Below are 14,173 nucleotides of genomic sequence, written 5' to 3'. Positions count from 1 at the left end.
ATTTAGGATTTATAAAAAGCCAAAAAAAAGAAAAAAGAAAAAAAAAAAAAGCCACTTTTGGATGACAAGGAAAATGAGCACCTCACCTTACCCATTGGATTAATCCTGGTATTAAAGTAAAATCAGGAAAGTAGGTTCTTTTCTTAGTTTTTGATTTTAACTTGTTTCGGAAACCATCACTAAAATAAAGTTTTATTTTTTTTCCCCCAAAAAAAAAAAAAAAAAAAAAGGCATGGTAGTAATTAAATTGACAGAATGAAAGTTTCTAGATATATATATATATATATATATATATGCCATAAAGAAAATATCTAAAAACTTTTATTTCTTTTTGGAAAAAAGAGAGCATTGAAAAACTGTGCAGCCAATGAGGCCTCTTTCAAACCAAACTCACATCCCCAACTACAAAATCATCATTACCACCATCACAGCCATAAGGTCCATATCCATGGCTTCCTTCATGATAGCCATTATTCTACTCCTCCTCCTTTCTCTCTACACCATCTTCCTCCTACTCACCGGAGGCCAAAACCACCGAAAAACCAGTCGGAAACTTCCACCCGGACCTCGACCGCTACCCATCATCGGGAACCTCCACCAACTCGGCACCCTCCCACACCGCAGCCTTCAAAAACTGGCTCAGAAACATGGACCCATCATGTCCTTAAAGCTCGGCACCATCCAATCGATCGTCTTATCATCTCCAAAAGCTGCTTCTCTGTTCCTCAAAACCCACGACACTAATTTCGCAAGCCGACCGAAACTCCAAGCCTCCGAGTACGTATCCTACGGTTCAAAAGGAATGGCTTTCTCCGAATATGGTCCTTATTGGAGGAGTGTAAGAAAGCTTTGCACTTCACAGCTTCTGAGTGGATCGAAAACCGAGTCATTTGCTAAGTTGAGAAAGGAAGTGGTTGGATGTTTGGTGGAATCGGTGAAGAAATCGGCGGTGGATGGTGAAGTTGTGGATTTGAGTGGGAAGATCAGTGAGGTAGTGGAGGATATAGCAACGACGATGATATTTGGTAAGAAAAGTAGAGATGATAGGTATAATCTGAAGGGACTTGCTCAGGAGTTGTTGAGTTTGGCTGGTGCTTTCAATCTTGCTGATTGTGTTCCATTTCTTGGAGTTCTTGATCTTCAGGTTTGTTCTTTTTATTAATTTCATGACACTTCCTTTATTTTATTTTTATTATGTTTTTAGTATGCATTAATTCAACTCAACTCAGCATCAGCAGCAATATTTTATTGTCATTTTTTTTTTTTAATGTTTTTTGGGGTTCCATGTGAGCCAGTCTGTTCCCAAATCCCATTAGAGGTTTTCGTGCTTGGGGAGAATTGAGATATATTTGACTTGTCTGCTTGTCTATTTCCCACCTTCGAATTTGGGTATGTTTTTTCTATAAAACTTACTTAGAATCAATCTAGCAAGGAGAAATTAATTGTAAAAATGGAGAAAAAATATGCGAAATCTAGCTGATGAGTGATAAATCAAAATTTTCATTTTAGGAAGAGCCACGTTTGTAATTTTTGTTGATGAAGGGAGTTGGGTGCTCCAAATTTCTGGTTATGGTGTAAAAGAGAAAAAAAATTGTTGAAAAAATTGTTTGATGCTGAAAGAGAGGAGATTTGCAGACCCGTCCATTTGTGAGAGAAAGGAAAAGAGACATAGAGAGGAGAAGACCGGTTGCGAGAGAGGAGAAAGTGCTAATGTGTTAACTGATGTGGAAAATAATCCACATGCCACAAAATGGATTGAAGTCGGTACTCGGGAGTATTAGAATTTTTTTCCTTCATGCCGAGTAAATTTTGAGCGCTCCGATGCTACTTCCAACTCAGCTTGAATTAATTGAGTTGGGAGTATTTATTTTTGGTTGTATTGTAGATTTTTTTACTTCATCCGTTAAATCAGTTGACGGTGACAGTGATTTTTTTAAAGGTGAATTTCATCTGTATATATATATATATATATAATTTTTTTTTTGGAAAAAAAAAAAAAAAGGTAATTTGTACAGATGTTTCTTTTGAAGAGGTCTGATAGATTCGTGGACTTGATCGAAACAGTTGTGGATCATAAAACTACTGGCAGACCATTGAAATCCAAATGGGTTCTTAAATAAATTAATCACGAAAGTACATATGGATCAAGGGGAGGGCATACAGTTTGACCCGTGAGGATGGGTATAGTAAAACTTAATGGATTATAGAATTCTACATTGCTCATAGAATATGCCGTACGTAGAATTCTCCATAGGACCCATAGAAGAAAAATATAAATGAAATAAAAATCCATCTTCATAAGTTTAAATTTTTGGAATAAGTAGTATTTTAATATGGTATCGGAACCAAAAAATCTAAAAGTTCTGGATTCAAAACTCAACAATTTCATCTAAAAAATTAAAATCACATATAAGGATTCAAAAAAACCCAAAAAGAGGTGGATCTACATGTGAGGAGGAATATTAGAGAAAAATATAAATGAAATGAAAATCCAATTCCCATACATTTAAGCTTTTAGGATAAATGGTATTTCAACATTAATAAAGCTAAAAATTAGTTAGAAAAAAAAAAAAAAAAACTAGGACTTAAAGGTATATTCTTAACGTTTAATCGGTAGGCCAAATCTACAAGTACGTATTATGTTGTGTATAGAAAATTTCAACTAGAAAATTTGAAATCTAAGACCTTTGTTATCTAATGTTGAACGAAACTAATATTGAGGTTTTTTGACATTTTATGGTCTCAGGGATTGAGAAAGCGCATGAAGAAAGCCAGCAACTTCGTGGACCAAGTGTTAGAGAACATAATTTCAGAGCACCAAAAAGACACAAACCCTCAACACCAAGACTTTGTTAACGTCCTACTTCCATTGATGAACCAACCATTAAATCCCCAAGACGAGCACGTATACATAATTGATCGAACAAATATCAAAGCCATTTTACTCGACTTAATGGTAGCTGCATTCGATACTTCAGCCACCACCATCGACTGGACAATCGCAGAACTTCTAAAGAATCGTAGAGTGATGAAAAAGCTTCAAGACGAGTTACAAAGTGTCATTGGCATGGACAAAATGGTAGAAGAAAATGATTTAGCGAAATTGAGCTACTTAGACATGGTAGTGAAGGAGAGCTTCAGGTTACACCCAATTGCACCATTACTAGTCCCTCGGGAGTGCATAGAAGACACAATCATTGAAGAACATTGGATACCAAAGAAATCGAGAGTGATGGTGAACGCTTGGGCAATAGGGCATGATCCGAATGTGTGGTCCGAAAATGTTGAAGAATTCTATCCAGAAAGGTTTATTGAGAGGAATATAGACCTAAAAGGGCATGATTTTGAGCTTCTTCCATTTGGTTCTGGTCGTAGAATGTGTCCTGGAATGCAATCTGGTTTGACTATTGTTCGATTGGTTTTGGCTCAGATTTTGCATTGCTTTGATTGGGAGCTTCCTAGTGGTATGCAGCCTAAAGACATCGACATGGCTGAGATTTTTGGCCTTTCTGTAGCAAGAGCCAATCACTTGTTATTGAAGCCTACGTACCGGTTAATCGGTAAAACCACATAAGGTTGTTGCCATGCATTTTTCATAGAAAAGAAAACAAAAAAATTATGAGATTTATGTTAGTTTAAGTATAATAATTACTTTCTTATGGATTTAATCTTTATTTGAAAGTTTTCATAATAAAATAAATAAAGACAAATATATTCGCATTTAGTGGTATAACATAGTTTTTGGCTCTTTATCACTATAGCTAATAAAATTTGCAAAAATATATGAATTATTTGCATATATACTATTATTAAAAAAAAAAAAAAAAGATTCATATAATGTACAGAACTCAATTGTACGGTAAAAACGTTTTTTTGAAAGTGAAAATACTAACCTCATATAATGCTTTATCTGGCCTTGCTATCATCAGGTTGGACCTGACGCTATTATCTCCAGTCCAAAAACGTGCAATAAAATATGGCCCTTAGATGAAAACGGATGGCTCAGATTACACCCTTCCTTTTCTCCTCCCAAAGCTCTCTCACGTGCCTTCCCTTCCTCTTCTCCTCTCCCTCCACCCTTCCAGCAGCCGCTCAAACTCCAGTACTCTTGGCCGACGGAAATTTAAAAAAAAAAAAAAAAAAAAAAAAACTTTCTCAAAATAAAGCGGTTATTTTGAACTACCATATCAAACCACTGTCGGTTGCCTAACTTGTTTATTTTTTTAATAGGTTAAATTATAATTTTTTAATATAAAGTAATTTATTTTAATAAATATTTCTTACCCTATTTATCTTTTATTACATAACATATTATACATGTAGATGTACTGAATTTATAAACTTTTTAGTTTTCCATATTTTTTTTCCTAAATTTTTACAATTATTTTTTAAAACAAATGACTTATACATGTACCAGCTATATATGTAATTTTGTCATTCTGAATTTCTAATATTTAACTTATTATGTTTGTTATTATTAATGATCATCACTAACAGAATTTATTATTGATATGATAATTATTAATTGGTTGTTAATATTTTTATTTTTCAACTTTTTAAAATTAAAAATCCAATATGAAAAAAGAGTAATCAATTAAATTGTTATATAGATATATAGATATCAACGATGATGGTCATTAGTGGGAGAAATTCTTGCATGAAATGGTGATGATGATGGTCATTAGTGGGAGAAATTCTTGCATGAAATGGTGATGATGATGGTCATTAGTGGGAGAAATTCTTGCATGAAATGGTGATACTAAGCTCATTTGATAGTATCAGCCCCAAGAATCCCTTCAGTGTTTTTGAGTGGCTTTGTCCAGGGAAAAGATCTTGCATGAAATGATGATAGCAAAATCACTAAAAGTTTAACGAAACCTCCCTTAAAATATGAACAACCCAAAATTTTCCTGCAAAATAAAATACACTCCAAATTTATATGAATTTATCTACAGCCGACATGCCCTTACCACAATTCAATAACAACAACCATCACTACCACCACAGTCATACCACCAATTCAATACCACACATACAAAACTATTGTCACTGTATATTGAATCTATAATTTATATAAGAGCATTTTAGAAATAGTTTATAAATTTAAGTTATACAAACAATACAAATACAACAAAGTAAATAAAGATAAAGCCATAGGGAAGCTAAATACTCTTGCTATAGGAAAAGGAACTGAACTGATAACACACGAAGTAGACTGTTTGCTAACTATTTTAACATAGAGGAATTGATTAAACCAATAAATTATGAAATAAAGATATCTTAGTGAGTAATTTAGCACCTAAGAAAATACGAATTTAATATTAGAAGTCTTTTCTCGCAAAACCTTAAAATGCAAAATTTATATTAAACAATTAAAACATCATAATCAAGCTTAAACATAAATTTGGTACTAGGATAAACAACATATAACTAACATGAGGTCTTCCTTTTCTAATCCTTGGATTGCATCAATGTCTAAAATTTAAAATTATATTTATTAATTATTAGGTCCTGATAGTATTCATAAGTAAGTTGTAGTTTATAACTAAACTCATATTTGACTACTTTTTGAATTTTAAATCCTAACCCCTTGATGAGATACAATGGTCATCAATAATGGATCTTAGTTTAATAAAATAAGTTGGACCTTGTTTGGAATTGATTGAAGCTATATATATATATATCCATCTAATAATATGAAATTGTGGATTAACTATGAATAGATCTTAAAATATATAATGTACCATAGTATATACATAGTTTTGCCATGTGGTGTACGATATCCTAGAACACCACTAGACAATAAGGAGGGGGAGAGAAACCATCTCACATCCCTTTAACATCTTAAAGGCATTCATGCAAACCTATCATCCTATGATCATGTGAAGATGGCAAAAAACCAAATCATCATCATCTTATACCAGGATTATTCATAACATGACTAAAATCTGCTTGCTAATAATAGTAGAACAGAAAAATTGGTACTATATAGTACATCTACTAAAACCGAACAATATGGCATTCATAACCAATATTTCTACAATCATACTTTTCCATTTCTAAAATAAATATTGTATTATAAATCAAAATTTAATATCAAAATATGCAAACCACATATTTAAATATTCCACCACGTGCATTTTATACACCACAAATCTTAAAATTTCTAAATCATTAATTCATGCCAAAATCATAAATATATGTATGTGTGTGCGTATAACATATATATATATATATATATATATATATATATATATTAAAAAATACACTACACTAAAATAGTGAACTAGCGACACTAATTACGTGAGGTTATAAAAAGAAGCTTCTGTGAAGAGAAAGTTGTGACGTTGAAGATAAAGCGTCAGCTAAAATATCAAAAATATACAACGCTTTCAAAAAAAGCTAAAGATAAAGCATCGCTTAATAACAAAAACAAGCAATGCTTTTTTTCCGGTGTCACTGGATTGATGATTAAAAACATTAGTTGACCCTTTTATAAACAAAGTATTGGTAAAAATAATTAATATTGGAAGATGCTTTTGTTACAAAAGCGTCGGCTATTATAATTTTATTTTGTAATTTATACATATTTTTATTTAATTTTAAAAGTGTGAAGAGAAATAACTATGCTAAAGAAGCATATAATATTTTTTTACTTTATTTATGAATACAAAGCTTAGGCAATGCTTTTGTAAGCAAAAGCGTCGGCTTTTGTAGGTAATTTTACCATTCTCATGTATTTTATATTTTATTTAAATATGTCTAAACATTGAATATATTAATTAGTAACATACAGAAAAATAATTAATCTACTCACTCAATTTAATTTATTTGATTTTAAATTTTAAATTTTTTATTTTTAATTTATTAAATTAAGATAATATAATTATTTTAAATTAAATACATAATAGGCGGTGCTTTTAAGGCCAAAAGCGTCGCCTATGTATTTTTTTTATAATTTTTCTGCAATTTCAATTATTGGTGTGTTTGTATTTTTTAACTTAAATATTACAATTTTTTTGCAATGGTAACTTAATTATTTGTTAAATTATAGAATTTGAAAATTTTAATTTTTCAATTTCAAGATATTAGATGACACTTTTATTATAAAAAGAGTCATCTATGTTCTTTATTTTATAAGTTTTGTTCAATTTAAGATTTATTCATATGTATATAAAAATATATAGATAAATTTTAGAATAAGTGGTTAGTGAATTAGTAAGGTATATAGGATACATAAATTAAAGATTTGATATATCTGTGGATATCTGGCTTGTGAAAATCTGAAGAGACATTGTGTCCAGGTAAAGCGCTACTATCACTTTGTTATTTGTTTTGCAGAATAAAATTTTTTATGTTAATTCAATGTCTGCGTTTAAGACGTTAAATATGGTGTGTGAAGATGTTAGTAATATAGTTTAACATACTAATTAAAAATATGAAGTAAAAATTGACAAAGTTTTTTTAATTATTTCAAGATTAATAGGCGACGCTTTTGGCAAGGAAAGCATCGCCTAACTGTGTTTCTTTCTTTCTTTCTTTCTTTTTTTTTTCAATATTAACTATTTTTTTGTTTGCAATTTTAACTTAATTAATTTTTTAAATATTAACTAACTTCTTTGTTAGATTAAAGAGCTTCCCATTTTTTTTTTCAATATCAAAGCATTAGACGATGCTTTTATCATCAAAAGCATAGCCTATTTACATATTTCTTTTTGGAATTTTGATTTTTTTGAAGTTTTATTAATATGCATATCATTGTGTAAATATATATATATATATATATATATGTAGATAAATTGAAAAATAAATAGTTAGTGAATTAACACAGTATATAGGATACAGAAATTAGGCGTTGAGATATCCGTGTATACTTGGTTTGTAAAAACCTGGGTAGAGTAGTGTGTCCATTTGGCATCACTGCTACTGTCACTTTGTTATTTGTTTCGCAGAACAAAAAATTTTATGTTAATTTAATAGTTGCATTTAGAAGATTAAATATAGGGTATGAAGATTTTAGAAATATAGTTTAATATACTAATTAGCAATATGAAGCAAAAATTGATAAAAAAATTTTCTTATCATTTCAAGATTAATAAGAGATGCTTTTGGAAAGGAAAGAGTCGCACGTCGCCCAATTGTGTTTCTTTTTTTTTTTTTTTTTTTTTTTTGCATTGTTAACATTTTTTTTTTGTTTGCAATTTTAACTTAATTAATATTTGCAATATTAACTAATTTGTTTGTTACGTCAAAGAGCTTCAATTTTATTTTATTTTAAATAGCAAAGCACTAGACGATGCTTTTCTCATCAAAAGCTTCATCTATTTACCCTTCTTTTTTTTTTTGGAATTTCAATTTTTTTAAAGTTTTACTAATATGCATATCATTATGTAAATATATATATATATATATATATATATATAAATCAAAAATTGAAAAAGATTTTTTTATTATTATTTGAACAATAATAGGTGACACTTTTTATGGATAAGTGTCGCCTATTTTTTTTTTTAAATCTTAATTATTGTTGTATTTGTAATTTTAACTTAATCATTGTAAATTTTTTGCAATTGCAACAAATAATTATTTGTTAAATTAACAGAACTTGATTTTTTTTTTTTTAAAATTTCATGGGATTAGCTTTTATCATCAAAAGAGTTGCCTATGTACCTTATTTAAAAATTTTTGTTTAATGTTATGTTATTCACATGTATATATATATATATATATATATTGAAGAATAAGTGATTAATGAACTAGCATGGTACATTTGATATAAAAATTAGGACTTGAAATATCTGCGCATACATGATTTGTGATAACTAAGCTGAAAATTACTTTCAATGACATATTCTATAAATTAATGATACATCAATTATTTGTCATTGTAAAAATAATTTTTTGAAATAAAAATTACTTTTAAGAGATTTTTTTCTAATAATTGTGTCATTAAAGATTTAAAATATAATTCTAAAAAACTTTTTTATGGAAAAAAATGTTAGGTGGCGCTTTTTTGAAAAAAGTGTTGTCTTTTATCTCACATTTAGCAATGCTTTGTCAAAAAAATGTTGTTTGTTCTAACTTTTAGGGATGCTTTTGAAAAAGCCTTGCTTGTTTATTTAGCGACACTTTTGGAAAAGTATGTTTGCTTAAACATTTAGTGATACTTTGGAAACACGTCGTCTATTCCATTCTAGTATTTAGCAACACTTTTTTTGAAAAAGCGTTATTTGTATATTTAGCGATGTTCTTATAAAAAAAGTGTTGTCTTTTATTTTTTGTTTTTTTTTATTTGATAGTTGCTTTTAGTTTTGTCAAATTAAGATTGTTTAATAGCCATATTAATGCAAAATAATTAATATACAACAAAATTCAAATAAATATTTTCATTACAAACTAATATTTCAAATAAATTAAATATTAACTCATATAATAATTTTATTATCTTAAAATAAATAATTTAATAGATAGTTAATACATAGTCAATAGATAGTAATAAAAATATGATAAATTTAATTATTTTGAAAATTTTAATAGATAGTTGATAAAAATATGAATAAAATATATTAAAATATTAATTAGATATATTAATTAGCAATATGAAGCAAAATAATTGATCTATTCATTGAATTTATTTGTGTTTCAATTTTAATTAATTATTTTTTAAATTAACAAAAATTTGAAAAAATTAATTATTTTATAATTTAGAAGCATTAGGTGACACTTTTATTTAAAACATCTCCTATTGTCTTAATTTTTAGAATTTTAATTAATTTTATGTTTTATTCATGTTTATATAAATATTAAATATATTAATTACCAATATGAAGCAAAATAATTAATCTATTCATTTAATTTATTTGGGATTCAATTTGAAATTGATTATGTTTTAAATTATTAAAAGTTTGACAAAATTAATTTTTTTATAATTTAAAAGGATTAGATGATTTTAACATAAAAAGTATCATCTATTGTCTTAATTTTTGATATTTTAATTAATTTTATATTTTTATCCATATGTCTATAAATATTAATAGGTAATTAATAAAAATATGACAAATTTAATTATTTTGAAAATGTTTGGGCGACGCTTTTCATGATAAAAGCGTCACCTATTTGTTTGAATATTTTTCTTTTAATGTTTTTACCCATTAAATGTACCATTTAGAAAATGAATCAAATATACTAGAATATTATAAATAAATAGTAATATACACGAAAATGAATAAAATATTAAGCAAATGAATTTTTCTTTCAAATTTTAAAATTATTTGTATTTACCTTCAATTTTTTCAGCTCTCACCGTTTGATATTTTAAAGTTATCATTAATATTCAAAAAAAAATATTGGGTGTGTTTTTCAATCCCCATCTTTTCACCAAGTATAAGCCCTAAAAATCTAGGCTTTGTTGTGCTATAGGAAGAGTTAAACAGTCGGGTTAGTTGTGTTTTATGCGTTTCTTCTTCTTTTTCCTTTGTCACCATCGGCAAGCATATATTCACTGGTCTTTCTTCTATTTTGAAAGGCGAGCGTGCTGGGTTCATTGGTGGTTTTCCTATTTTTGGCCATTTTTTTTCCTTGTTAGGTTGCTGTTATTGCTGGATTTCTTGGTGGTTTTGTTGCTTGGTTGCTGTGGTATATGGGTTGCAGGTGGAAAAAACTTAGGTTAGTGGAAAAAACTTAGGTTGTGGGTTTTTCTCCAAATTTAAGTGGTGGGTTTTCTTAATCTTGCTTGGGTTGATATTTTATTTGCGATTTTGCTTGGGCTTGAGGTTTTTATCGTGATTTTGCTTGGTATTGGGATTTTGTTCTTGATTTTACATCAAATTAGGGTTTTCATTTTTTATGTTGGTTGCTCTTTTTGCAGTGAATTGGGTTAGCATAACGACCAAAGTTTGCTCCATTGGGTGACCGGCTTGGCCTTAAGTTGTGTTTGGATTTGGTTACTAGGATTGTGTTGGATTTTGCATCGTTGGAAAATGTATGCTTAATTTTATTTGTTTGTTGATAATATGAAATTGAATTATTATATGAGTTTGAATTTCATATTTAAAGTGAGCATTATTAGTTGTTAATTTACATGTTATTTTACACATGTATTTCTTATCTAATATCACATTTAAATTAATGTTTTCAAATTTAGACTCTTAAGTAGCCTGTGAATACGAAATGTGGTTATTATATCACGATGATAATGAGGGATATCATTAGGAGAAATGTACCTCGGCAAAACTTACGAACAATGATAATTTTAACATTCTCATATATTACTTTATAACAATTAATATTTATTTATTTTGTATATGTGTAATAATTTTTTAACATAATTTTTTCAAGTGCAGTATGAGGTTGTATCTTGATCACAAGATGATGTTAACCAGTTTAGAGCTGAATGTGTATCAATTATGATCTCAAACCTTTCATTTCAATGAGTATGATAGTTTAATTGCTTTTGTTTATACATAACTATATAAAATAGTTGAAGAAATTGTAAAAATAGTACATGAGTTAATATTTAATTTATTTGAAATATTATTTTGTTATGCAAATATTTATTTTAATTTTGTTGTTTTTTAATTATTTTGCATAAAGCTTAGCTATTAAACAGTTCAAATTTGACAAAATTAAAACACCATTAAAAAAAAAAAAAGGAGAAAAACCTACTCTTTTCTTAAAAAGCATCGGCTATTACATCAATTTTTATTAAAGCATTTTTGAAAAACACACTAAAAATTGATGCGGTAGCTAGCGCCATTTTAGAAAAAGCGTAAGCTTTTCTTAGTTTTTTATGATGCTTTTTAAAAAAGGTATCGGCTATTACAATACATTTAGAGTCGGGTTTTTTAAAAACTTAGATAGATTTTGCATAGTTACAATACAAACACTTTTTTGAAAACTTAGATACAGTACAAATGTTTTTTTAAAAACTTAGATAGATTTTGCAAGTGCACAAGTCGTTCAAGTAACAAAGTGACAAGTAAAGCATCGTTTGCATAAGGATTGTTTAGACTTGCATAGTTAGGCCAATTACCATAATAATCATGACTTTATTTGGGTAACTAAACATATAGAAATTAAACTAAATACTGTATACTAATCTAATATACTAATTACTAACCGAATATAATGGAAACAATTAGAAAGAATATACAAACACTAATCATTTGGATAGATTTTTAAGTGTTGTTGCATATTGAGATTGATTTACAATTTGTTTAAGACAAAGTTTTGGAGAGGTTCATGGAAATCAAATACATGTTCCCACTAAAGAGCAAGTTGCTGACATGGTCACCAAGCATTTAGGAAGCATAAGTTTCTTTACCTACGTTCCAAACTAATACTGATAGTGTGAGTTAAAGAACTAGATCTACAAGGTTTCACGTTAAAGGATGCTTTTGTTGTTTGACCAAACTATGTTTGTTTGAATGGACAAACTCAATTAAAAGGGTGTGTTAGTGTCTGTTATAATTGTATAAAGTTGACTACCATGTGAGATTTTTGTTTGGTATAGTTGGATTCTGTTTTACATAGTAACAAGACATGTTGTAATGTCAATTGTAATGAAAGTGGAGACTCAGTCTATGTTAAGTTTCAATATAAAAGATGAAGTAAAATCTTGTGTTTTGTCTAACAAAAATGAGGCAGAGTATTCTATAACTCTCAAATAGATATTTTCCTTCGTCTTCTTTCATATTTTCTTTTCTTTTCTTCGAAACACCTTCTATTCTAAGTCTTATCATTGAAGAAGGGAGAAATTGGTTCTATGGTGGAGTGGGTGAAGAAAATGGCATCAGATGGTAAAGTAGTGGATATAAATGGGAAGGTCGATGAGGTTGTGGTATAAATGTTCAAAGAATTGGAAAATAATGCTTAATTGTACTAATGGGTAAAAGCAGTATTTAAATACATGTACAAGAGATAAACTACAAGCCTAACCGTTAGCTATATACACTGCAGATGATGAAGATAACATTATTACAGATAGATACAATAACAAGTATGAGAATACATTAATTATTATGCTCCATCAAGATTCAGGGTCTATCAAGAACACTAATATTGGAGCATAAAGATTGAAGTTGGTGTCTGCTTGGGGCTTTGTGAATGCATCAACAAGCTGGTCACCACAAGATATATGAGAAACTCGGACAGGACCATCAATAATTCTATCTTGGACAAAGTGAAAGTATATTCGAACATGCTTCATTTTAGAATGAACTTTTAGATTGACACACATACGTAGCTCCTAAATTATAGCAGTAGACAATGAGAATGATAGAAGAAGAAATGCATAATTCTTTGAGTTGAACAACAACCAGCACAGTTAAGAAGTGGTGTGCACCATTGCTCTGTATTCTGCTTCGGTGGATGACCTGGAAATGGACTCTTGTTTTCGTGAAGAACAAGATATTGTGTTGCTGCCTAAAAAAATTTATATACTCGGTATTAGAAGTGCAATCATCTTTGTTTCTGGCTCAATTGGCATCAAAGAAAGCATGTAGAGTAAGAGGTGAATAACGTATGAGAGATAGGCCATGAGAAAAGAGTACCTTTTAAATACTGTAACATGCATTTGACATTGACAGTAGCCCTATGTATGTCTATTGGATGATGTATAAACTGTGATAATCTATTTACCCGAAAGGCAATATCTGGTATTGTAAAGGAGAGATGTTGAAGGCTTCCAACTGTATGACGGTATTCAATGGCGGAAGCTAAATGCGAACCATCAAAGAGAAGAATAGAAGAGTTGGATGACATCGAGGTGTCCACTAGTTTTGCATCCGCCAAAGCTATTTTATCCAATATGTCCATGCTATATTTACAGTGTAATAGAAATAAGCCAGTTGATGTTAAAATGACTTCAACACCAAGAAAGTAACTTAACGCACCAAAATCTTTTACTGAAAAATAATTGGACAGAGACTTGACAAAATTATTGAGGAATTACGTACTACTGTCGTGAGAACTATGTCATCAATGTAAACTAACAAGTAGAGAATGATTCTTCATTGGATAAAAATAAAGAGTGAAGAGTCCAAATGTGAGTTGGTGAATCCATAAGAGAGAAGAAACATCCTAAGTTCATTAAACCATGCCCTCAGAGCTTGTTTGAGCCCCTAGATTTCCTTAACTTGTAGATATAAGATGGTTTGTTGCTGTTTGCAAAACC

General features: G+C 29.2%; 1 protein-coding gene across 1 annotated transcript; it reads left to right on the top strand.

Moving 5' to 3' along the window:
- Window positions 1–292: 292 nt before the first annotated feature.
- Window positions 293–3,704, top strand: LOC107418826 (cytochrome P450 CYP736A12). The gene is made up of 2 exons (XM_016027513.4): window positions 293–1,144; window positions 2,747–3,704. Exons 1-2 carry the CDS (start codon window positions 368–370, stop codon window positions 3,572–3,574), a joined length of 1,605 nt encoding a protein of 534 aa, XP_015882999.2. The 5' UTR covers window positions 293–367; the 3' UTR covers window positions 3,575–3,704.
- The last annotated feature ends 10,469 nt before the right edge of the window (window positions 3,705–14,173 follow it).

Source organism: Ziziphus jujuba, chromosome 2 (assembly GCF_031755915.1).
Source record: "Ziziphus jujuba cultivar Dongzao chromosome 2, ASM3175591v1".
NCBI lineage: Eukaryota > Viridiplantae > Streptophyta > Magnoliopsida > Rosales > Rhamnaceae > Ziziphus > Ziziphus jujuba.
The sequence above is the reverse complement of the archived record's forward strand: the minus strand, read 5'-3'. Positions and strand labels throughout refer to the sequence as shown.